Source organism: Phascolarctos cinereus, unplaced genomic scaffold (assembly GCF_003287225.1).
Source record: "Phascolarctos cinereus isolate Bilbo 61053 unplaced genomic scaffold, phaCin_HiC Scaffold_4;HRSCAF=312, whole genome shotgun sequence".
Lineage (NCBI taxonomy): Eukaryota > Metazoa > Chordata > Mammalia > Diprotodontia > Phascolarctidae > Phascolarctos > Phascolarctos cinereus.
The window spans coordinates 21924221-21949255 of NW_027555847.1; the positions used below are offsets into that span (position 1 = coordinate 21924221).

Sequence of the window (25035 nt, forward strand, 5' to 3'; positions counted from 1 at the left end):
CTGTGGCCAGGATCTGACCACTTACTGACTGCCAGAATCTGTATGTGTGCCCCAAGGCAGGACTGACAGGGTTGTGGTATTCTAGATTAAGGTGATTCTCTACTTTGGACTTTGATGTTGCATTAGCCCCCGATATCTCTTTCCTGATTTATAGGGCAGTGACCTCATCTTAGCTAAGCCCTTGTCTCTTAAGCATGTTCTGAAGCACAGCTTTCCATAATACAGCAAGTCCTTGAAAGAGGACCAAAGGGCTGGATGAAATCTGCTCTTGACTACCCTACTGAGAGTGTTGGAAACATAGTGGGACAGGACACAGCAGGAAGGAGGGATAGGGTTCTGGAATCACAAGGGATGCCAAGCTCAATCTCCTGGTTTGAAATCCAAGCAGAAAGGATGGAAAGGACCTAGAGAGTTCTGGTCCATTCTCAATCTGGAATCTGTGAACTTAAAAAAATATTGATAACTGTATTTCAACATAATTGGCTTCCTTTGTAATCAAAAACCTTATTCTGAGAAAGGGGGAAGGGTCCATAGTCTTCATCACACAGCCCAAAGGGCCCATGACATACAAGAAGTGAACAACTGCTGATCTAATATGAAACTAATCTGGAATCATTTTTGAAAACCTAATTATTTATACTTTTCTTTTTGTGAGGCAGTTAGGGTTAAGTGACTTGCCCAGGGTCACACAGCTAGGAAGTGTCAAGTGTCTGAGGCTAGATTTGATCTCAGGTCCTCCTGACTCCAGGGCCAGTGCTCTATCCCGGGCACCACCTAGCTGCCCTTTATTGTTTTCTTAAACATCTCCACAGAAGACTTCTCAAGGAGCATCTCAAAATCAGGGTTGTACTGTGGGGATACATCTGGGTACTTTCCTACCATTTCCTTAGGGATAGGAATAGGGGCTCGACCTATGATCTTATTGGTGTAGGGAATTCCCAAGTCAATGCAGAATGGCACCTTCTCTGCACATTAGAGTCTTAGAGAGTTGTCTAGATCGAGAGGTGGAATGACTTGCCCAGGAACACACAGCCAGAGGCGGGACTTGAACCTAAATTCTTCCCACACTCTCTCTATTTCACATCATTGCCGTGGAAAACTGACTCCTTAACAATAATTTATTTTCAATTTTTTTACTCATGGATGGTCTGCAGTGCCAGGGTTTAAACAAGCAAAAACTGGAAAACATTACCCTCTTGTGGACATGACAGACATGGTTGCAGGAATGGCTTCCAGCTTTTGACTATTTATTGGAATCCTAGTCTTTTGGGGGCTATGATCAAGTTTAAGGACAGGATGATAACATTTCCTGGTCCTATTAGTTCCCTCTCATAGAGCCCTTAACCAACTCTCTTTTGAGATCGAAGTCTTTAGAAGACCAGAGTTTAAATCCCAACTCAGCCACTTATCCCTAGTGTGACTGCTTAACCACTTGAGATCTGTTTCCTCATCTGATGCATGAGGGCTTTGGATAGATAACCTCTAACATTCCTTACAGCTGTGATTCTATGATCCTCTCTTTTTATAAAGTGGTGGTGGGGTGGCCCACACTTACGATCTCTGCTACTAAGAAGGTGGATGGCTTGAGCTATGAAGTTCTGAGCCCTGGGAGAAGTGTGGAGGGGGTAGTGCATATAGTTACCAAGCAACCTAAGAGTGAACCTGCCCAGTTGGAAATAGAGCAGGACAGTTTCTGTGATGATCAGCAGTGGGATGGGGCCCATAAGCAGCTGCTTCACTTCTGACCTGGGCAAGCTAGGAAGACTGAGTCTCCCTGTCCTCAACTCTCCCCCCACCCCAAAAGTGATGCTGGGCTAGGGCAGTTTCTTTTTAGTGGAAAGGTCTTTGACATTAGAGGACATGGGGTCAAATCCTGCCTTTGTTGCCACCTGCGTGAACTGAAGCAAATCACTGAACCTTTTTGGGACTCAGTTTACTCATTTGTAAAATGAGTGGAAGTGGACTCACTGGCTTCTAAGGTCCCTCCCAGCTCTAAATCTGTGAATCTAAGTTTTGTCATTTGAGAGGACCCTTATTGTAATCGAGACCCTGACCCCAGACATATCACAAAACTTTGGCCTTTGCTTTCTAGGACCTGGAAGACAGTGTGATTGACTTGGCCTTGAACTCAAGCTCTACTACCAACTTTATTTCCATCAACTAGCCAACAGTCTGTAAACATTTACTTAAGCTCCTACTATGTGCCAAGCACTGTGCTAAGTACTGGAAATACAAATAAGAAAAAGACAGTCTCTGCCTCGAAAGAGCTTTCAATCCAATGAAAAGCAGGAAGGAGGTAGCCAGAGGAGGGGTATAGGATGTTAGGGGGTGGAAACCCAAGCAGAGCAGCTGGACGTAAATGAAGAATTGGCTGGAAATTTTGAGCCCTCAATAAATCAAGGCTTTGGAAGGAGTTCATTGCATTCTCCCATCAGAGAGGAGAGGCAACTGAGGGTACTGAGGAGGTCCGATGACTTAGGCTGGGGCAATCTCCATGAAGGTGAGATTTCAGTTGAAATGAAAAGTCTGCAGTGGGCTCCTGTCTGGAATGCACTCAGTCTTCACCTCCACCTTGTAGCACCTCTTGCTTTGCTGAAAGCCCAGTTCTTGTGCCATCTCCTATGCTACACTAGTGCTCTCACTTTCTTGAAATGACTCTGTATTACTTTGTATATACTTTGTACTTTCTTATTTGGGTACTTGTGGTATCCCTCTCCATCACCACTCAATTTTCCCAGTAAATGTACCCTCTTTGAGGGCAGAGAGCATTCCCCCAGCAAATACTTGTGGTTTACTTCCAGTAAACAAGTCAAGAAGAGTAATATTAAGCACCTACTGTGTTCCAGAAATTGTCCTATAACATCGAGATACCAAAAAAAAAAAGTGGAAAACATTCCCTGCCCCTAAGAAGCTCAGTCTAAGGCGGGGGGGGGGGGGAAGGCAACATGCAAACAACTATGTAGAAAGGATACATTGGTGATAATCCCAGGGGAAAGGCACTGCCATTGAGGTGGGTCAGGAAAGGCTTCTTGCAGAAGGTGGGATTTTAGCTGGGACTTTGTTGAACTGAATTACTCTTCAAAGAGTTGGCTTTATTCTATGTTCACAGTAGGGTTGTGATGGTCAAATAAGATCATGTGTTTGAAAGCAGTAAGATCACTGTCCATCAGATGAGAAAACCTGAATGGGTCCAATCTATACTTCACTGGAGGGACCTCCTGAGTCACTGAGACAACAGATCTGTTTAAAGATATGAAAGCTCTACGCTTCTGTGTGATTGCTGGTCCTCTTGTTAACAAGGTAAGACAAGCAAGATCTAAGTGCAAGGACTAAGGATAAAAGTGCTTGTGGCACTGGGTCATAGCTGGGGGAATAAGACTTTTCTGGACCTCATGACTTCATCCTCCTCTCTGGGGCCCAGAGTTCCCCATTAATAAGCTTTCCAGCCTCATCCAACCTGCAAATGTGTGTAGCAAATATTTGACATTCCTAGATTTAGTATTTCCCATTTTGAAAACTCATCGTGCAGTGTGAAACCCTAAGAGATTTCACTGCCTAGTTCTCCTTGAAGGTCCTTGCCTTCACAGAGCTCACAGTAGAAAGGCAGGTTTCACTCTTCTTTTTTTTCCTCCAAAATGAATGAGGGTCATGGTAGGAAAATAATCCTGTTCAGGAGGTGGGGAGGTTTGTTGTGCTCCTTAACTCAACATTTTCATCCAGGTAAAATCAGATTTTTAAAACATCCAGGGTAGCTTTGAAAGGAAGATGGGGGAAAAAAAGATGTCACAATAGGGCAGACTGAAGGGTGTGTGCCCAAGGAGAAGGGATGGTCCTCACAACTTCATCTTGGAAGAAACTGCATGCATAAGATCCTTAAGGTTAGCAGCAACAGATTAGAACTCCTTCCTCTCCCTCACCTGCCCAGCTGTCTGTTCTGTATGGGGTTTCCTGCAAAGGCACAGAGCTTGGGTCTGTCCATCACCTTGACTCATGAAACCCTGCCACGGTTCTGTGTCTGTGTATCCTTTGAAGCTGCCAATTTGGAGATAATGCTCAAAGGAATGACTTCACCTTATCTTCCATTCTATCTGTTGGTAGAATCATACCCCTACCACATGATATGGGCACAGTCAGGTCCACCTCTATTAATTAATCCTCACAACAACCCTGGGCAGCGTCCTCATTTCAATTTTTTTCTATTGCCCCCTTTTTACAGACCAAGGGACCAGGTCAGGGAGGGGATAGGCCCCACGCCAAGGTTACACAGCCAGCAGACAGGGGCCAGGAGCCTCCTCTTACCTTTCAGCTCCAGATTTGTTGCCCAAGATCGTGTTCCCACTCCTTGTATTTCCATTAAATAATCCTGTCTTCCCCAAACCCAGAAAACTACTTGTACTTAGGTAAAGCCATCTATCATATGCCACTGTGGAGAGGACATTGAGTTGGAACAAATGAGGACTTTTGTCTTCCTTAGGACACAGAGAGATAATACATTTGAAGACAGGAGCAGAGCCTCTGAGGTCCAGTGGCTTCCTGTAGCTCAAGCCTAATTTTAATTCCTACAAAGGTTTGCACTGCACACTTTTCCTTTCTCAGACCCTTTTTTTTGGGGGGGAGGCAATTGGGGTTAAGTGACTTGCCCAGGGTCACACAGCTAGTTGTGTCTGAGGTCTGATTTGAACTCAGGTCCTCCTGACTCCAGGGCCAGTGCTCTATCTACCTAGCTGCCCCTCTCAAACACCTTTTAAGTACTCATGGAGGAACTTTTCAGCTGACTTCACGAACTACCTGTGTAGTGTGTTCCAGAGGGTCCTGGGCAATTCAGAGTCTGGAAGCCAGTCAGTTGGCAAAAAACAAAAACAAAACCCAAACCCATTTATTAAATACTATGTGCTAGGCACTGTGCTACACACTATGGATACAAAGAAAGCATCCTCCCCACTTGAAAAAAGGTCCCCAAACTCAAGGACATCCCATTTTAATGAGAGATAACATGTAAATAACTAAGGTCTTGTCAATCTGAAAGTTGGTTAAAGAGACAACAAGCTAGGTGACAAGTAAATCCATATTGCTTTATTCCATAAGTTAGTGACATATTACATGGAGCCAGAGCTTTAACTCTGACTGAATCAAGCAGTTTTTGGAGGACATCTAAACTCTGACTCAGGATGTCTGTGTTACTCAGTTTTATGGTCTCCATATGTTTAACCAGAGCATGAGAGGAAATTTAAATAAGATAGGCAAATGTCAGCTCCGGGATATCTGTGTTTCTTTTACCACCATCAAAGTAGTGTCTGGGTTAAAGGTACCTTAGTGGTCATAAACACAAGAATGCTCTTGGTCAGCTTTAGCTGTTGACCCAGGAAGGGGCATTCTTAGCTCACTTAGGAAGAAAAGATTAGTTCAGGTTTTTGGCCCTTATTGAGGCTCAATTGATCTTAAATGATTATCAGTCTAGACAGAGTAGCTGGATACTTTTGGGCTAATTCTTGGACAATTCGGGTACCTACATGCTTATAGCAAATGCAATAATGTTTGTAAAGTGCTTAGCACATACGCTGGCCTATGGTAGGTGCTCAATAAATGCTTGTTTCCTCCCATCCACCCATATAAAGGGGAACAAAATCCCTCAGCCAACATCCGGTCTTATTTCATTTGATCCAATGGCTTTCAAAGATTTTTTGCATTTAGTCTAAAGCATAAATTTTAAAAACCTAAATGAATGGAGATTTATGGAACAATTTATTGCCTCCTTTAGGTGAAGTGGGGTGATTTGAGGAAGTACCAGTCAGTCCCACCCTTATAATTAAAAGCGCATTTTAGGCAAATAAAGAGGATCATAGATTGAGAGCTGGCAGGGTCCTCAGAGGTCACTAACTCCTTTATTTTACAGATAAGGAAACTGAGTCACAGAGAGGGAAAGTGACTTTACCAAAGTCACACAAGTGAATGGCAGGCTGGCATTCCAGCCTAGAACCTCTGTCTCAAATACAGGATTTCTGCCACCTGTCCACCTCTATCAGCAGGCACATTCAGCTCTTATGCCTCACTGGCTCTTTATGATCACACACTCAGAGCTGGATAGGACTTTTAGAAGCTTTCTAGTTGGAACCCATTAATTTACAGATGAGAAAACTGAGGCCCAGAGGATGAAAGAAGAATGTAACAATTCCTACTTTAAAGGTACTTACATTTTATCTGGCAGCTAGCTTGTATATATATAAATATTTACAGAGTATCACCTAAAGTGAATAAACACAGATATACTGTGTACAAAGTAGTTAAATCCAAGGCTGCTGAGTTTCCTCTTAAAGGAGGAGGACTTTGTAAGGCTGCGTTAAGGAGCAAGTGCATTCCAGGCATCTTTGTATCTTCAGCATTTAGCACGGTGCTTGGCACATAGCAATAATATTGTTTTGCCGAGTATATATAATAATGATAGTTACCATTTATGGAGAGTTTTAAGGTTTTCAAGACTTTCCTAAGTATGATCTTATTGATCCTCACAAGGCTGTTTGCTGAACTGAACAGAGCTGAATGCTAAAGCTAATCTGCCCTCATCATTACCAATAATAGAGCATTAAAATAAAAATAAGTGAAGCTGTACTTCGTGCTGACTGAATCGGTAGAAATGATCAAAGGTAGAAAATTAGTCAATGTTGGAGGGGCTGTGGAAAGACAGGCACTTTAAGACAAAGTTAGTGGAGTTGTGAAATTGTCCAACCATTCCGAAAAGAAATTTGGAATTATGCTTTTAAAAAAAAAGCGATGAAGATGCCCCAGAAATCCTATTGCTAGGATTATTCCTCTAAGGAGATCAAAGACAGAAACAAACGCCTCACACAACACACCATATTCAGAGGAGCCCTTTCTGTAGCAGCAAAGAGGAAACAAAGTAGCAGTTCAGTGCATCGGAGAACGGCTAAAGGAGTCGGAGTATTAATGAAATAACGAATGTGAAGAAGTCGGGAAGGATGAGAAAACTTATGTGAAGGAAAGGGCAAGGACAACCGAGTTCTGTGTAACGCAGGGGGCTTTGGTTACAAGGCACGGCTGGGAGGGAGGACATGTGGTCCGAGATGAAAAGGCATTTATTCAGCGCCCGCGAAGAGCCCAGCTCGGGGCTCAGCGCCAGAGACACAAAGAAAGGCAGAAGACAACCCCTGCCCTCGGGGAGCTTACAGTCTAATGCAAACAACCTGGTACCCACGAGCCACGGACGGGATTAAATGGGAGCCTATCTCGGGCAAGGCAGGTTGGCCCCGGGACTCCTCAGAGGCAGGATTTGGAGCCAAGAAGACCTGGGTTCAGATCCGTCCCGGGTGACCACCGGCAAGTCACTTTACCTCTGAACCTCAGGGCTATAAATTACAGAGGGGTGGCTATCTGCTTGTGCACACGTATCATCTGAGCCTCACAACATCTCTGGGTCTTATTAGGCCCATTTGACTGATGAGGAAACTGAGGCTTCCAGAGAGGGTAAGTTGGGGGGGCGCCGCCCTTTCCCCGCCCTGTTTATTGTTCCCCTTTAACAGCTGGTGAGACCGATTTGTCCACGGATGGGATGGCCGAGGTCAGAAGCCCTTTCTCTCTCTCCAGGTCCCAACGGAGGCGCCCCCTGGTGGCGGTGCAGGCTCTCTCCCCACCGCGACCTTCGTACATTCTCAAGCCCAGGCTCACTTCCTCTTTAACCCGGAAGGTAAGAGACAGACGCCGGGGCGCGGTGACGTCACATCCTGCCTCCTCGCCGTGCTTCCGGAAGAGCGCTAGGGCGGTCTGGCTGAAAAACTGCGAACCGTGAGTTTCGTGAGAATCACTGGGTCATCCTCAATCGCAGAAGCGTCAGTCACAAGTAGGGGAATAACAACAAAGGCTCGTAGCGGGTCTTTCGGCTGAGATTCTCTGTCTTCTAGGGAGAGGAGCTAAACGTGGGGACTCCAGGTGTACAGCACGGTTGGCCGCTAAGCTCGTGGTGCCCTGCGTTAAGGAGAACCGGAAGAGCATGCTGCACCGTCTAGCGCGCAGGCTCGCTTTCTCACGCACGTCTTTCATTGCGCAGGCGTGTCCTCCGAATCAGGCGCGCACGCTTTCTGGCTCAGGCGCGCCTTCTCTTGCGCAGGCGCACCTTCTCTTGCGCGCGCACAAGCTCGCTACGGCGCAGGCGCTCCGTCTAGCTCGCGCAGCTGTCCAGCGCGCAGGCGCAGTGGCACAGAACCTGGAGCGGCAGCTGCGTTTTTGGGCTGCTGGGGTTCTGTGGGCTCCTGGGGTGGTTCGTCCCGCCCCCTCTTTCGCTCCGCGGGGCTCAGAGTACGCGTGAGTCTGCGGCCGTTGTGCGGGTGAGGAACGCTCGTGGGGGCCGCGGGAGTGCCCGTGGCCCTTTGAAGTGTTGGAAGCGCTTTCCCCGCGCGAGTTTCTCCAAGGGGGAAACTGAGGCCCCGAGGGCAGGCAGGGTTCCGTTTGGCCATGTATCCCCAGGGCCTGGCACACAGTCAGCTTTTCATAAATGCGTGTGGAATGAATGAATGCGGGAGCCCGCGTCTCAGGACTCAGGAGGCCACAAGCCAGCGGCCCGGGCGCCATGCAGTAGGCGCTGCATAGATGGTAAAAGGCATCAGAGGGTCGGAGTCAGCATTTGAACCCAGGGCCGACCCTCCTTCCTCAGAGGCCGTGAGTGGGGTCCCTTCCAGCTCTCAGGCTAAGGCCCTGGGAGGGCCCCAAGCCCTGCTCAGCATGCCTCATCCCGGCATTGCTGGTCACTCTGGGCTCTGTTTGTTTTTCATTTTTTAGATAAAGAAAACTCCCCCCCCCCCGAACTTAAACGTCAAATAAGTTAAACGTTTCTATATATGAAGAATAGAAAAGTGGCGTGTACGGGAAACAAAATTTCTTTTTTGTGGACCTGTTGCTTTCCTTTTTAAGTGTATAGTAATCCACTGTATAAGTTAATAAGCTTTTCTGATCGTGTGTATTGCCTTCTTGCCTTCTGTCTTTGTGCCTTTCTTTTTTAAAGTTCTTTTGATTTTGGGAGCTCTATTATTAGCTTCCCACTTTTTTTCTGTGCCCCTCCCCTCTCTTGGAAAAAGTAAAACAAAAATACAACCCTTGCAACAAAAGTATAGTCAAGTAAAACAAAAATATACATCTTGTGCATCTCCTGCACCCTGAGTCAGTCACATCTCTGGAAATGGGTCATCAGGCCTTTGGAGTTGGGGTTGGTTGGTACTTGTCAGAGTTTTTAAGTCTTTCAAAATTATGTTTCTTTACAGTGTTCTTCCATGAATTGCTCTCCTGGTTCTGTTCACTTCCCTCTGTGTCAGTTCAGACAAGTCTGCCAGGTGACCCTGGGTTCTTCAAGCTTGTGCTTCTGGAACATGTGTTGGGTTCCACCTGGCTGGGAAGATTGCTTCCATTCTGTCCTTTGTCCCAGAACCAGCCTCCTTAAGTTTGGAGAGATTCATTGCCACAGTTGGCTCCCAGTCTGTTGATGAAAAGAAGGGTTAAGGCTGGTGGTAGAGGGAATGACCTATCGGCTTATGTCTCTGACCCATGAAAAGTACTGGGTGGCCACAAAAATTAGCATTCAAAATAAAGCTTTGGAAATAATTCAAAACTCAGAAATGAATACTTTTGATTCTCTTTCTTTAGGTTTAATCAATACTATGAAACACTTGAGTAAAAACAAGTTGCCTTCACCTGCCACATTTGAAAGAATCGTATATAAAAATCCCTCTGAGTACCATTACATGAAAGTCCAACTGTAAGTTCATTTTTCTAACTACTCTTTTACATTTGTTCCTTAAAGATCTGAAGATGAACAATAGGATTTTTTTAAATGCCTGCTTTTCTTTATAGTGAATTTCAAGATCACGGATTTAGATTAACTGATGCACAGTTCAAACAATTGATTGTTTTGGCCCTGAGGGACTTGTTTGGAGAGGTATGTGAGTCTTCGATTTTTTAATCCATTTAATGCTTCTAGGATTTTGGAAGGTACTCCAGAGAAGATATCTCTTGATATTATTCCATGACTTACTTTTTTTAATACTGAAAATTGGCGCTGAAGTATTCTTGATTTGTCCCCATTTCTCTTCATAGAATGTTGCAAGGAAAAAGTAAAAGCTGAATATCGCAATTTCTAGTTAATTGTTAACTTGGAATCTAGTCTTCTTTCACCATTAACAAGAGTGTTCCCAGTGGTTGATAAAATGTGAATGTTGAAAATATTTCCTAATGGGGATTAGTAATTGTCTAATAAGAGCATCATTTCTGTGTATAGGTTGGTGCTGCCTTACCCTTTGATGTATTGACATATGAAGAAAAGACCTTGTCAGCTATCCTGAGAATCTGTAGCAGGTATTAACCACTTAGCCTTTTAAAAACATGTAGACTCTGGAACAGAGTGAGTGGTGGGGAATTAGGGTGAACTCTCCCCTCATAATGCACTTTTCAGAACCGCAAGCAAGTCAGTCCAGTGCCTGCTGTGTTCCAGACATTGTGATAAGCTCGAGGAAAGGCAAAAGACAGCCCTTGCCCTAAGCTTGCTTACAGTGTAGTTGGGGAGGTAACATGAAAACAACTTCATATGAACAGCAAGGGCTAGTCACAAAGGGAAAAGGAGGACTGAGCTAGGTGTTTTGCAAAAGGTGGTACTTTACCTGAGGCTGGAAGGAAGGTGTTCCTCATTGTCATCTTCAAGTATCTATTAAGAACATTGTAGTAGGCATAAGAAGGGTGATGCTTCATTTCTCTCCACTAGGAGCATGTATTTTAAGGGGAGTGAAACTAATGACATTTGAATTGGGTATTATTTCTAATACAAGGCCCATTTTGCAAACTTAGAAATGTCTAAATATACATATAAATGTTTTAGAAACTAGTTGAGTTTAAATTTTTTCATGTTATATATATATATAGATATAGATAGATAGATAGATAGATAGATAGATATGTGTGTGTGCACCATTCTTCTTCTTTTAAGATTTAGCATTTCAAATTAAGACAGTTTTTGGCAGAAGCGCTTGCTAGGACAGACACACAGACCTAAGGATGCTGGAAGCATAGCAGAAATACATCTTCCTGTCTTTCTGACATGATCTGACTTTTCTGCAGTGGCCTTGTGAAGTTGTGGAGTTCTCTGACCCTGCTGGGGTCCTATCAGAACAAGAAATGTGCCTTCAGAGTGATGCAGGTACAGACTGTCTTTGAGATGTTACAGGGAGGAGGGAGAAGCCTTTCATGGGTGTCCACATCCATCAGTCTTGTGTGTGTGTGTGTGTGTGTGTGTGTGTGTGTGTCTCTGTGTCTGTGTCTGTCTGTCTGTATAGGGGAGGGGATTGGTAGAGGGGAAAGAGATGGTGAAAATTATGTGGTGGTTTTAAATTTTATTTGTTGTTGAGGGATTTTATTGTTACCCAGGCTTTTAAAGGAAAGCATTTAACCTCCAGTGTCTTGTGTTTTTCTGGGTAGAACTCTCTTACCTCTTTTATCTGAAGTGAGCAGGTTTGTCTAAAGCTGTGCTTATTAATGCTTAATAGTATCTCCCATCCACGCACAGGATCATTTTCATTGAAGTTCTTTGCCTCAGTCTAGCCCTTGCCTTAGGTTGTTGCTAAAGTTGGGCTCCAAGAAGATCTGAGAGTTCTAGGGAGGTTGTGGTTCTAGCTGGACTAGTTCCCTGTGGGCTGCCAGATGAGTTCCTGCTCTCCTAGGCTGTGTAAAGAACGAAAAAATGAGTGGGTTGGCTGTACTTGGCCCTGGTCAGCCCACAGCTGGAAGCTGCTGCTGATGCCATGTTATTTTGAAGGATGGAGACCAACTTGAAGGCATCCAGTAAAGGGTGACCTGGATGGGGAGAGGACTGCAGCCCTCATCATTCAGGAGCAGTTGAAAGAAGGAGGGAAGCTGAGCCAGAGGAAGGGAAGACTTAGGGAGTGCTGAAAACCATCCTTGAGTATTGGAAACGTCGCCGCAGAGAGCTGTCCTTGGAGCAGAGGCTCGAAATTGTAGAGAAATTGAAGCTTGATGTAGGGGGGAAGAAAACCACAAAACTTAGTGACAATTAGAAGCATCCAGTCAATCAGTAAAGTGTTTATTAAGTGCTTACTATGTGCCAGGCACTGGGCTAACTGCCAGGATATATATGCACACAAGCTGTATGAAGGATAAAAAGGAAATTGTTAACACTAGGATGAAGAAGGAGTGGGAAGGGCTTTCTGTCAAAGGTAAGCAGCTAGGTGGTGCCATAGAGCGTGGAGCACTGGGCTTGGAATCAGGAAGACTCATCTTCATGAGTTCAAATGTGACCCTGGGCAAGTCATGTCACCCTGTTTGCCTCAGTTTCCTCATCTGTCAAATGAGCTGGAAAGGAAAATGGCAAGCCACTCCAGTATCTTTGCAGAGAAAGCCCCAAATGGGGTCATAAAGAGTCAGACATGCTAGGACAACAAAAAGGTAGGATTTTGGCCAGGACTTACAGGAAGCCAAGGACGTGAATGGGCGGAGATGAGGAGAGAGAGCCTTCCAGGCAGGGGGGAGAGCCAGAGAAAATGCCTGGAGTACATGTTGGGAGGTGAGGTGTGAGAAGCCTGGAAGGGTAAGGACTAGATTATAAAAGGCTTTGAACACCAGAGGATTTTCTATTGGATTCTGGAGGTAACAGAGAGGCATTGGTGAAGGCACTTTAAGGAAATCACTTGGGTGGCTGAGTAGAGGATGAACTGGAGTGGGGGAGACCTGAGGTGGCGAACCCCCAGCAGCCACTGCTGTCCTGAGCTTGATTGGGCATCCTCAGGAGATGGTTGGAGCCTCCTCTCTGAAAGGCTGGAAGGCCACTGTCAGCAGTGTTGTGGCAGAGGATTTTGAGTCAAATACAGGCTGGAGCGCGTGACCTTAAGAGATCTCCAAGTCCTAAGTGCTGTGATTTAGTGTTTAATTACAGGGTGGCAGGTGGCACAGTGGGTAGAGCCCTAGGCCTGGAGTTGGGAAGACCCGAATTAAAATCCGGACTGAGACAAGTATTAGCTGTGTGACCCTGGGCAAGTCATTTACTGCTGTTTGCTTCAGTTTTCTCATCTGTAAAATGGGTATAATAATAGCACCTACCTCCCAGGGGTGTCCTGAGGATCAAATGAGATAATAATTGTAAAGATCTTAGCACAGTGCCTGACCCATAGTGGATGTTATGTAAACGTTAACTATCCACCACCACCACCACCACCACCACTACTATCACCACTCCTGTGTCATAGCCTCACTTGGCTTTGATTCAAGTTTAACTTCATATAAGAAAAAAAGAATCACTTTTGTCAGCCGTCCTGATTGCTTGTGTCTTGGCATAATTTTCTTCCAGTGTTAGATTGTTATTTTTCTTTCTTCTAGGTTTCTCCATTTCTTCTTGCATTATCTGGTAATAGTAGAGAATTCATATTGGAAGAGTAGGAATTGAATTGGAATTCACTGAAAACGAACGGTCAAGAAACAGTATTTTTTTTTTGCCAACTGTATGTGCAGCATTTGTAGAGAGAAGGACTTGCAGCTCTGGTTTGTAACTGTTTAAAATTTAGAAAGATGTTCACAGTAGTTTTCAGTCAACGAATTTTGCTGAGTACAGTAGGGCCCAGAGTTCTCCCAGTGCTGCCGAGGCTGAACAAAAGACGGACGTGCAGTTCTGACTGGGCCAGGCAGCACCTTCAGTGTTTGAGTGTGAAAGTTGGAGACCGGGCGGAGCTCACAAAGGCTTTTACTCAGAAGGACGTTGTCACGTTTTCAGAATTAACAGGGGATGTCAACCCCTTGCACTTGAATGAAGACTTTGCAAAGCAGACAAAGTTTGAAGGGACCATTGTTCATGGAGTTTTGATCAATGGGCTGATTTCTGCGCTTCTGGGTACCAAAATGCCTGGTCCAGGCTGTGTGTTTATTTCTCAGGAGATTAACTTCCCAGCTCCTTTGTATATCGGAGAGACAGTGTTAGCGAGTGCTGAAGTGAAAAAGCTGAAGATGTGTGTTGCTTTTATTAAAGTATCATGTTGTGTAATAGAGAGAAGAAAAACTGTAATGGAGGGCCTGGTTAAAGTTATGGTCCCAGATGCCTCTGGTTCTTGAACCATGTGTTGAAGCTACAGAATCAGAAATGTATTAATGTGAAAATGAAAGGACAGCTAGAGAGGTGGTGCAGTGGATAGAGCACTGGCCCTGGAGTGAGGAGGGCCTGCCTTCAAATCCAGCTTCAGACACGTGGTGCTCACTAGCTGTGTGGCAAGTCAACCCCAATTGCCTTGACAAAAAACAACAACAACAACAACAAAAATGGAAACTTCTTTAAAAAAAAGAAGTATAACTAGAGAAAATAATGGAAAATACTCGAGTTGCAATTTCATGTGATTATTGATAAAAGCAAATATTTCATGCTTGGAGAAAAGAAGAAATAAATTACTTAAATATTTCCATTTTTACCTCTTTTGTGTCTCCCTTCAGCGTGTACATCCCCCATTCTTCCCCCTGCCCTACACATGTGTTTCATCCAAAGACTATTTGGTATAATAGTAGTTTCTTCTGTCTAGCCAGTTTTTTTAAACTTAAAAAATATTTTAAATGTGATTTTTAACTATGAGAGCTACTTTTGTTATCTAAACCTAGATGGTATTTGAATTTCATAGACTTATCCATATCAGTGTATCTTAGACTGAATCTGTGACCCATCTGGAGTTTAGTTTTTAAAGGTAACAATAGAACTTTTTAAAAAATTTCATCTTGTTAATGCAGTTGTAGTTGCTTTGAGCTTTGCAAAGCACTTTTACAAAGATGAATTTGATATTTGCCACAACCCTGGAAGATATTTGATATTATTATCCATATTTTAGAGATAAGGAAACTGAGGTTCAGGGCTGATGAGTGACTTGCTGGGGATCGTGCAGCCGGTGAGTGTCTCGGGCGAGATTTAAAGCTTGGTCTCGGGACTCCCGAGTCCACCACTAGCCACAGAGACATGTTCTTCCAGTGTGTCCATTGGTCTTGAATCTTGGAACCCCACGATATCTGTGAAGACTCTAGCTTGGGGGTGATGCAGTGAGTGTTGCAGAGGTGGGTGGTGGGCTTACAAGTAGGCTGCGACATAAACGATGGCTGGTGGTCAGGAAGGTGGAGAGGTGGCGTATCAGGGCCCTCATCAAAGGGAGGAATGTGTGACTGGAGGAGGGGAGAGCTGACGACGTACGTGGAGCCAGGGAGAGCATGGGGATGGCCCAGGACATCTCTGGGCCCACCGAGCAGAACAAGACCTGAGGGGAAGTTTCGTTTGGCTGGCTTCTCTCTGAGGGGCCCACAGGGAAGCCCAGACAAGAGTCACATGGGATGAAGATGAGGAGGTGGCCTGGGATCTGCACAGGAGGAGGAGGGAATACATCTGTTGAGATGAAGCCACAGGATTTGTCCATTTTAAAGGATTACACTAAACTGTTTCAAGGACGGCATTGAAACAATTTATTCTTCATGTACAAAGGTGAGCTTCCTGATTTCGTCATCAGTGGCTCACAGATTTTTGTTTTGCCCATAGCGGTGGCACTATTTGGGGGCTCAACTATCCGCGTTCTTGTCCAGTCTCCATGGTAACTAGGAGTTGGGAGTAAACTTTTCCTGTTTATAAAACCCAATTTAAGAACTGTTGGAATTAATCCCGTGACTGAGTCAGAGTATGTTGCTAATGGAACCATATAACCTGGACCTCTCCCCTGCCCCCCTAAAAAAAAGGTAATGAAGTTCTTGGGTATTTAAAGTTGTAAACCACCCTCCCTGCGTTGGGACTCCGGTCTCCAAGGAGTCTTGTTTAAACTCAGGGCTCTAATTAAAGAGGCCAGCTTCTTACTGGCGAGGCGGAGAGAGTCGAGTAGTCATGTATATGTGGTCTCTGCTGCCTCCAACACAAAAGTCTGTAATAGAAGTGAAGGCTAGATGATGTAAAAAAAATTTTTACCTAAGCTTGCTAGCCATCAACAAAATAACTGCAGCAACAAAAAACATTCAGCACGAGCAAGAATGAAAAAGGGGCCCTGTGTGTGCTCTTGGGAGAGTTCAGATGCACACGGGGCCTCAGTGCTCCTCTGTCTCCTGAATTGTTCCAGGTATTTTCCCAGATTTTATTTGGTCTTCAAAGAGTTGTTAGCATATAAATGCTGCATCGTTTCACATGCATGGTACCAGATTTCTGCTCTCGGTGATGCCCTTTCTTGTACTGCAGATATAGTCTCTGATTTCTTGTATACCATTATTTGATTAGTCATCAAAATCAATAATCAGCATTTATTGTGTGCTTGCACTGTGCCAGGCATTGTGCTAGCAAAAACACTGCCCTCAAGGAGCTTACATTCTAATGGCGGAGACAACAGGTGTGTGTGTGTGTAAGTACCTGCATCTTACATACAAAATGATAGGAGAGGCTAATGGGGAGGGTGGGCACGAGGCCTCCAGGAAACCAGGGAAGACTTCATGTCCCTAGATCTGGGTCTCAGAGGCAACCAGGGCCCTTTAGAGGCGGAAGTGAGAAGGGGGTGTACTCCAGGTGTGAGAAGGCAAGGGGGAGGGATGGAAAGAGGTCACGTGACAGCTGTAGTAGGCCCACTAGCTCTGCTGGATTCACTATTACCTGCACGTTGAAGAGTGGAGATGGGTCAAGTGTGGTTCATCACCACTGCTGGAAAGGAATGAATATCAAGCCCTCGGTAGCAGGAAGGATAGCACCTTTGGCACGAGAGGGCAGCCGTGGACGGAGGCACCAGCAGGGGCATTTCTCTGACTCCTTCCTTGGCCACCCTGGGATTTGAATAGGTGGGAACAATGACTGAAACATTTCCGGTGCAAAGGAGATTAAACTTTGGTTTAGCTAAGAGAGCTGCTGAATTTCTTTTTTGGAATGTGGGTCAGTTTCCTAGCTCGAGTCAGTCTCCTGGGACTTAAACCGTTGGGGGTGGGAGAGCAGGGGGAGGGGGATTGCTGCAGGGGATCAGAAATTTGGGGTCACATGCATTGTTCTTGCTGTGCCCTCATACCCAGCTTTACTCCTGTTTGAGACCAGAACTACTCTTCTCTCTTTACAACTCTCAGAAACTTAAGTAGATGCCAATCTTAAACCCTGCTACAAATAAATAAAGCATGGAAGGAAGTGTAAATGGATGCCATTTGTTAATGCCAGCCTCGACTAAGTTTGCCTTCGGTTACTGCTGATTTACTGTGCAGAGCATCTGACAGAATTACTCTGAAGATGAAAAAGTGTGTGGGCCTAGGGTAGAAGCCTTGGTTATGTGGCTAGCCTTTGATTTCTGTTACTGGCAAACTCGGCTTCTCCGTAGGAATGTTCCTAGCTGGTAGTTTCCTAGATCCCTCTGCCTCTTTGGCTCTCTGAATCAAATTTATAGAACAAAACTCTGGAGCCACAGTGCTGTTCAGGTAGAGGTGAGTTGTCAGTTTTACCCAGAATCATTTCCTCAGTCCCATGATACCTTTGCTAGAGTGAAGCCAAGCGCCTCAAAAGACTGACCAGTTGGAGCTTTATCAGGGTAAGCTCTTCCACAGGCTCTGTGTAGCAGAGGAAGAAGAAAAGGTGAAGGGTCTGGCACAGTTCACCTGCAAATCATAAAATGCTTGGATTGGGAGGTGACCGTGACTGTACCTGGTCACGCTTATGAGTTAGCACAAAAGGCATGACAACTCTGACCAAATTATATTGACTGCAATACCAGACTCAGTAATCCGTGTTGCAGAAATACTCATCTTGTGCAATTTCAGCCTAATTTCCTGGAAAATTGGTTAACAGATTTTTATACTCTATTAGAAACATTTCAGTATTGGCTAACTGTCACAAATTCCTTTTTATGTGAAGCAAATTTGAGTTTTTGGACCAGAGGAAAGGCCTCGTTGAAGCCACCATTGCTTTTCTCACCTGACTTATTTATTGTTCTAGAATGAGCAGAAGTAATTAAGGGACACACTGGTAACTTTTAGGTAATGGTAGATTTCTCATTTTCTGTGGGCTTATTTGTTTTTTTTTTCTTTTATAATTTTAGACTAGGATTCAGACCAATTTAGTCCCAAAGAAAATTGCAACTAAATTATGTCATTTAAGTATTTCTATTAAAACACTCTTTGAAGAGTTGATCGTAACTATGTGTTGAGCAGCTGCTCCATCACAAATTACTTATTGACTTTACATCATGGAAATCTAAAGACCCTAAATCGCTTTCTCACACCCTGCTTGGTTTTCTTCTTGTGCGGGCTTAAAATTTCCATTGTTCTCATTGCTTGCTTCAGAGAATAAGTGCCCCACTCTTGTTGAAACAGGTATCCTTAGCAAACTCAGAAGTGTGCAAAGTGAAAGAAAAGGCCTCTGAGAAAAGGCTGGGTGGTTTCTTGCTCAGCATAGAAGAGTGGAATCTTGTGCAGGCCTGGGTGGGACTGGGTGGCCTCTGGTGTCTTTCAGCTTGGTGATTCATGCCATCAGCTTCTTGGAGGCCAAGTCATTGAGGCACTGACTCCCACTGGACCTACCAAGCTACACAGATTTATACTGGACTGTCATAGCAAAGCCCAGGTGGAGTTCAGGGCAGTGAATTTTCAGCCTGGAAAATAAGTTACTGAGTTAGTATGCAGTAGGTACTTAATGAATGTTTGTAGATTGATAAGAGTGGTTGCCATTTGTGTTGGTGAAGGAAGAAGCCCACAATTACTATAATTAGAGATTCTGAAAGTAATAGGAAATCAAAGGAAAAGTATTTGTCAACAAAGGAGAAGAGGAACTTTGCTATTCAGGAAAGATTTTTCATCTCCTAGCTTGAAGCTGCGCTGGGCAGCTTCTCTGTGCTTATTTCCTCATCTGTAAAATAAGTGAGAGCCCACCTCAGAGGTTATGAGAGGAACACTTTCAGCTTCACAAAGGACTTAATATTCTTTGTGGGAGGAAAGCTGATGAGCCTACAATTCCTGATGCAGCTTGAGACAGCTTAGTTAGGAATAAGACAAGTTGTTTCTGGTGCGTTGAGGGGGCCTACAGGCCTGTACTAGAGAGGACCTGTGACTCAGTCCAAAAGATGAGGGAAGCCGATTTTAGGATCCCAGGTAGAGGTAGGGGTCCAGGAACTCTAACCGGACCCCAGGACGTTCAGATTTTCAAGTATGAATAATAGGTTGAAATTTGCGCCTTGTTTTGCCTGGTGAGGTTCCCTGGATTGGGAGCTTTGGAACAGAAAAACAGGAGGGGAAGGCCACAGTTGAGCCTTGGCAGCCTTCCATCTAAGGCTTCTGAAATCACTTTCAGTTTCCTTTTCCTAACTTTGTCGTCCTTAGGTCTACGGGTGGGTTGGGTTTTCTCCACACCCCTCCCCCCTTTGCATCTCAGGTCTCCCATTCGTATTCCACATCTTCCTCCCCTCTAATTTAAACCTTTACCTACTCAACCTAGCCCACACTTTCCCTTCCCCTAGTTTGCTTTCTTGCTATGGGAAGAACCGAAATAAGGGTGTCTCGGGAGCCCCAACAGTCTCAGAATGGCTCTTTAACCCTTACCAAGTCACTGAGCCTGTTCCCCAGAGGGTCTTTTTCTGTCTCTAAAGAAGCAAAAGCAGCCTAGAGTTTGGGAGCATTAAGTAACCTTCCCCCTTCGGTATTGCAGTGTGGAGCTCAGCCAGGGTTCTCGAAATCTATGCCAGCTGGGGGCAGCTAGGTGGTACAGTGGATAAAGGACTGGCCCTGGAGTCAGGAAGACCTGAGTTCAAATCCAGCCTCAGATACATAACACTCACTAGCTATGTGACTCTGGGCAAGTCACCTAACCCCAATTGCCTCACTAAAAAAAAAAAATCGATGCCAGCCCTGCACAAACTTAGATCCAACCAAAGTGAAAAGGGCTGTCTCCCTAAGTTTGTGAGGCTATCAGTGATTATTTTTCACTTAGGAATGTGATGATGAAAAAGTAGAACGTGGCAAATGTAACTTTTGGATCACAGCATGATCCTTTACTGGAGAAAACCCCTTTAGGTTGGGATTTAGATCCTAGCCCAACTTCATCATTTTACAAATAGGAAGCTGAATTTCAGGGAGGTGAGTTCCTGCCTTACCACCCACCCACTCACCCAGGGTTTTATGGGTGGAGGCAGGATCGGGTTTGAATCCAAGCTTTGGGGCTCCAAAGCCGATAGGAAGGGGGTGTCGGGGAGGGGAAGGCTTTGTGTGGGTTTTTCCTCCACCATGCCAGACTGCCTCATTTTACAGTTCATCATTAGAAATGCCTTTTGGTGATCCTGGGCAAAAGTCAGTTGCCCTCACCCAAAAAAGATGCCTTTTGGCTGGGCTCTCTAAGCAGAGCGATGGGCTTTACTCCACTTCTCCCATCACCAGGAGAGCCAGGTTAGTCCTTGGGTGGGGCCAGGGTGCCCAAAGTCTTGCCCACCTTCAAACAGACAGGGTCAGACAGTGTGGGCCAGGCCGTGGTCACTGGACGTCTGCCAAGGCTGCTTGGGGGCAGCATGCGTCCCTCGGTGGCACTCATCACTGATGCTCTGAGAGCCCAAGACACAAATGCCCCAGAGGCAGAGCATCAGGTCACCTTCAGAAAACACTGCAAAATCACAGGATGTTGCAGCTGGAAGTTCCCTCACCTAGGCCAACCCTTCATTTTACAGATGAGGAAACTGAGGACCAGGGAAACAGGGGGGTCACACAGGTAAATGCTAAAGCTGGGATTTGAACCCAGCACTCCAGGGTTCAAACAATTAACAAATAGTGAACAAGCACCTAGTATGCACCAGGCCCATGCTCATCCCCCTCTTGGGGACTGCCCGCCCCGCCCTCTTTCCCTTCAGCTTCAGGGGGGCAGGGATGGAACACCCAGTGCCTGGCACACAGCAAGCCCTGAATGAACTAGGAGGCAGTCCCAGCAGGGGGTCCACCTGTGCCCCACCAAGACCAGGGTCCAGATGTGTTCCCAGGACAGGGGGCGGGGCCTCCTTCCCTCCCTCCTTGGTCAGGAGGCGGGGCCTCTCCTTCCCTCCCCCTTTCCTCGGGCAGGGGGTGGGGCCTCTCTCTTCCCTCCCTCCTTCTCCGGGCAGGGGGCGGGGCCTCTCTTTCCTCCCTTCCTTCCTGGGCGGCAGTCGGGGCCTCTCTTCTTACCTCCGGAGCAGGGGGCGGGGCCTCTCCCCTTCCCTCCCTCCTTTCCCGGGCAGGGGGCGGGGCCTCTCCCTTCCCTCCCTCCCTCCCCAGTCAGGGGGCGGGGCCGCCCACCGCCGCGGCGGCGCTAGGGCCCTGCGGGCTGCACGGGGCCGGGCCGGGCTGAGCTGGGCCGGGCCGGGCTCGGGGCGGGCGGAGGCTCTGGCAGCCGCCGGCCCGCTTAGGAGGAGGAGGAGGAGGAGGCGGAGGGCAGGCGGCGATGGCGTTCATGGAGAAGCCGCCGGCCGGCAAGGTGCTGCTGGACGACACAGCGCCGCTGAGCGCGGGGATCGAGGCGAGCCAGAGCCTGCACTCGCATACGGTGAGCAGTCCGCCGGGCCGGGCCTCTGCAGCGGGTGGGGTGCCGGGGCCGCCGCCAGGCCCGCCGGGAGCGGGGATGGGGGCTCCTCCCTCCGTCCGTCCTCACCTTCCGGCCAGACCGGCGCTCTTGTCCATCTCCCGCCTCCGTGCCTTTGGCCGGGCGACCCCGGCTCCCCTGCGGCGCCCTCCCCGGGCTCGGGGCTCCCCCCGCGCCCCCTTGCAGCCCTCCTGGCTTCCATCTTCCAGTGGCGCTGCTCTGGGCCCGGGGCGTCCGCCCCCAGCAGAAACCAAGGCTTTGTAATGCCTCTCTTCCCCCTGTGGTACACACTAGGTGTCTAATGTTTGCGGGGTTCAAGGGAACGCCGGAAAGTGGCCGGGCTGGCGGGGGGCGGGGGAGGCAGTGCTCCCGGCGCTTGGGGAGGGAGGAGGCAGGATGGGACCTGGCCGAGGAGGATGCCTGAGGCCTGGGGACGAGGGGACCCCACACAGGCAAGGGCACCTTCCCTGCCCGCCGGGGGCAGGGGTGGTGGTGGTGATGATGATGGTGGTGTGGTGGTGGTAGTGGTAGTGTTGGTGATGGTGGTGGTGATGGTGATGATGGGTGTAACGGTGGTGGTGGTGATAATGATGGTCTTAATGGGTCTTTGGTGGTGGAGCGCCCTGGGCACACCTTCGGCTGGAGAGAGTCAGAGGCATTCAGGGGACGCCGTCTTTCACCACCCTCCTCTTGACCCGTGCCCTCCTTGCTCCTCTTGGACTCTACTCTGTTTCCCACTTTGCCCGTGGCATGTTTAGGGGGCAGGGGGTCAGTCGTGGCGGTGTACATTCTCCAGATGACCCAGACCGAATGGGAACAGAGCCAGGGTGTGTGGGGGGAGATGCCCGCAGCCGCAGGGGTGCTGAGGATGGCCCGTGCCCTCCCTGCCTTCCTCCCTCCTCCTCCCCTGGGCTTTCCACCTGCCCTCCCCAGGAATCAGGACTATGTGGGCATTTATTTTCACTTAAAATTCATTGGCACAGCCTGGAGTGGGGATAGGTCCATGTAGTAAACACTTCTGGCCAATCTGGTGCCTTTTGCTTGGCTTCTTTATGTTTTCAAATGGACTCACTTTCATTTGCCTTTTTGTAAAAATGGACCCAGTGCCTCGTGATTGACAATCTATAAACAAATCAGTGACCAAAGAATTCGGGGGGGGGGGTGCAGAGAGAGTTTCTTCTGAAAAGAATGAAGTGCAAGGGACCAGAGAGCTTCCCTAAGCCATAATATTTTTCCTGGTCAACCAGTCAGATTTCTGGTCTCTTCAGCTCATTTGTTTACCACTGGAGTATTTTCGGAATTCATCTTCTCGAGGGGAGGGGAACAACAGCCTTCTGTTTGTCTTTGGGTTTAGGCAGTTCCGCGGACTCCAAAGGCAACCTTTCCTCCCTCTAATGGCCTGACTTAAATGGAGTTTTCTGATCCCAATTTCCTCCTTGTGTGATGTGTTTTCTAAAAATGAAGGAGGTAACTGACGGGCCATCTCAGCTTGTCTTTGCCTCTTCAAATTCTTCCTTTACAATTGAGAAAATGATTATCCCGTGAAGGGAATGTTTTCCATGTGGCTTATCTCCCCACTTCTTCTGCGGGCATCACGTGGCATTTTTAAACACTTGAAATGTTCTCCAGGGAGCATGGGTCGAGGGAGTATTGAGGTTTAGGGCTGGGAGTCAAGCGTCTTGCTATAAAATTAGTGGCCAGTCCGTGATAGAAGATGTGGAGAGGTTACAGATCATATCTCCAGAGCAGGAATCTTCCGGAGAGGCCATTCGGACCAACCCCTGCCAGAGTCCAGAGAGCTGAGTGCCTTGCTCTGGGTCCCACAGATAGAAGTCCTTGACAAACATTTAATGAACACCTACCTGTTACATCGAAAACACTGTGCCAGGCATTGGGGAGCTGAGACAGAAAGGAAAGTATCCCTCCATTCTGTGAGAGGTACAAATCCTGTGATTTCATGAGTTTTCTGACCCCACAGTGAGGAAATCTCCCTCTACTGCACGTCACTGACTGTTGTGCATCTTTCAGTTTGAGAGACCTGAGAGGTCACTTGACTTACTCAGAGTCACACAGCTACAGGACAGCAGCCCAGGCTTCCTGACCAGAAGCTGGGTTCCTAGCAGTTTCCTGTACTGTATAGTACATTATATCTTTACAGTGATCTATATTGTAAATGTTTTGTACAAAATCCCTACAGATTAAATAAAATGTAAATTTCAAATTAAACAAAATGGGGAAGGGTATTAAGAGGACCTGGGAGAAAGTGCCTGGCACATAGTAGGCACTTAATAAAGGTTTATTGAATGAACACGTGATCAGGAAAGATTTCCTTGAGCTCAGTCTTGAAGGTAAATTGAGAAAGCATTATCACCATAGGGGATACCACCAGTGCAAAGGCATGGGGGTGGGAGGCAACATTGTGTATGAAGCTAGCAAGAGCCAGATTGGCTCTACCAGGGTGCTTGAAGGACAGTGTAGTCTTACTAGGCTAGAAAGGTCACTGGGGCTGTGCTTTGAAAGGATTGTAAATGCAAAGGGATGGGTTGGAGTTTATTCAAGTTAAAAAGAGTCAACAAGCATTTATTAAGCACCTACTGTTCAGTAAGATAGTGAGTGGTCAGATCTGTGCTTTAGGAAATCGTTTTCTCAATTCAATGGAGCTCTGCATTGGAGAGAGGAGAGACAATTTAAGTTAAGGAAACCAAATAGGGGAGGATATGACAGTAGTCCAGGTGAGAGGTGATGAGGGCCTGAACTAAGGTTATGTAGAAAGCAAGGGTTAGATGCAGAAGATGGTATGAAACTAGAACTGGCTGGGTGGTTGGGGGTGCTCAGCAAAGGCTTCATGGAGAAGGAGCCCTGGAGCTGGGTTTCAAAGGAAGCAATGGATTCTGGGAGGTGGAGGTGAGCAGGGGGTACATTCCAGGTCCATACCCAGGTCCAGGAGATAGCTAGTTCAAATTCATGGAGACAGGAGCTGGTGTGGCAGATGAAGAAGAGTGAGGCCAGTCGGGCGGCTGATTGGCCATTGTGGGCCAGGTCAACACCAAGATGGTGAACCTGGGGGCTCCGAATGATGTTAGGACTCTCAGCTCAAACAGAAGAGCTGGAAAGAGGTGGTAGGTTTGAGAGGAAGGCAAACAAGTTGGGTCTCGGATAGGCTGTGTTGGGGATGCCTCCAAGATCAGTACCTTTTCTGCTGTACCTTCGGGGATTGTGTCTTTTTAGATATGCTTTCTGTAATGACAAGAAGAATCATAGAACCATAGCTGGAAGAGGAAACTTTGAAAACAAATAGTTTAACACCCCTATTTCACATCTGAGGAAACTGAGGCCCAGAGAAGGTACATGTATAGCCTTGCCCACAGTTATCCAGGTAATAGGAAATGGCAAGCTGGATTTGGGCTTGGTGCCCAGCACTCCAAGTTCGTCTCTATTTCTGCTGCCCACGGGAATCCTCCTGAAACATAGTTGACCTCATGATGCAT

At 46.7% G+C, this 25035-nt stretch overlaps 3 protein-coding genes across 20 annotated transcripts in view; all 3 read left to right on the forward strand.

Annotated features, from left to right (window-relative positions):
- Positions 1 to 7696: 7696 nt before the first annotated feature.
- On the forward strand, positions 7697 to 13467 carry RPP14 (ribonuclease P/MRP subunit p14). Of its 5 annotated transcripts, XM_020969081.2 has the most exons (7): positions 7729 to 7797; positions 7914 to 8336; positions 9646 to 9757; positions 9853 to 9937; positions 10277 to 10353; positions 11110 to 11188; positions 13378 to 13467. In XM_020969081.2, the coding sequence occupies exons 3-7, from the start codon at positions 9660 to 9662 to the stop codon at positions 13435 to 13437; spliced, it is 399 nt and encodes a 132-aa protein (XP_020824740.1). In that variant the 5' UTR covers positions 7729 to 7797; positions 7914 to 8336; positions 9646 to 9659; the 3' UTR covers positions 13438 to 13467. The 5 variants fall into 5 exon arrangements, with proteins under 5 accessions (XP_020824743.1, XP_020824742.1, XP_020824740.1 ...); XM_020969084.2 differs by lacking the exon at positions 7914 to 8336 and having other exon boundaries at positions 7697 to 7797; XM_020969083.2 differs by lacking the exon at positions 7914 to 8336 and having other exon boundaries at positions 7710 to 7852.
- A 99-nt stretch (positions 13468 to 13566) lies between these two features.
- Positions 13567 to 14443, forward strand: HTD2 (hydroxyacyl-thioester dehydratase type 2). The gene has a single exon (XM_020969085.2). The coding sequence runs from the start codon at positions 13567 to 13569 to the stop codon at positions 14101 to 14103; it is 537 nt and encodes a 178-aa protein (XP_020824744.1). The 3' UTR covers positions 14104 to 14443.
- A 6894-nt stretch (positions 14444 to 21337) lies between these two features.
- Positions 21338 to 25035, forward strand: part of PXK (PX domain containing serine/threonine kinase like) — a 100802-nt gene continuing 97104 nt past the window's right edge. For 6 of the 14 annotated variants that reach the window (XM_078152110.1, XM_078152112.1, XM_020968945.2 and 3 more), the window contains exon 1: positions 21338 to 21511. In XM_078152110.1, coding sequence (XP_078008236.1) covers positions 21410 to 21511 — 102 coding nt within the window. In that variant the 5' untranslated portion in view covers positions 21338 to 21409. The remainder of the gene's footprint in view (positions 21512 to 25035) is intronic. The other 8 variants (XM_020968941.2, XM_020968947.2, XM_020968951.2 and 5 more) reach the window with 3 other exon arrangements.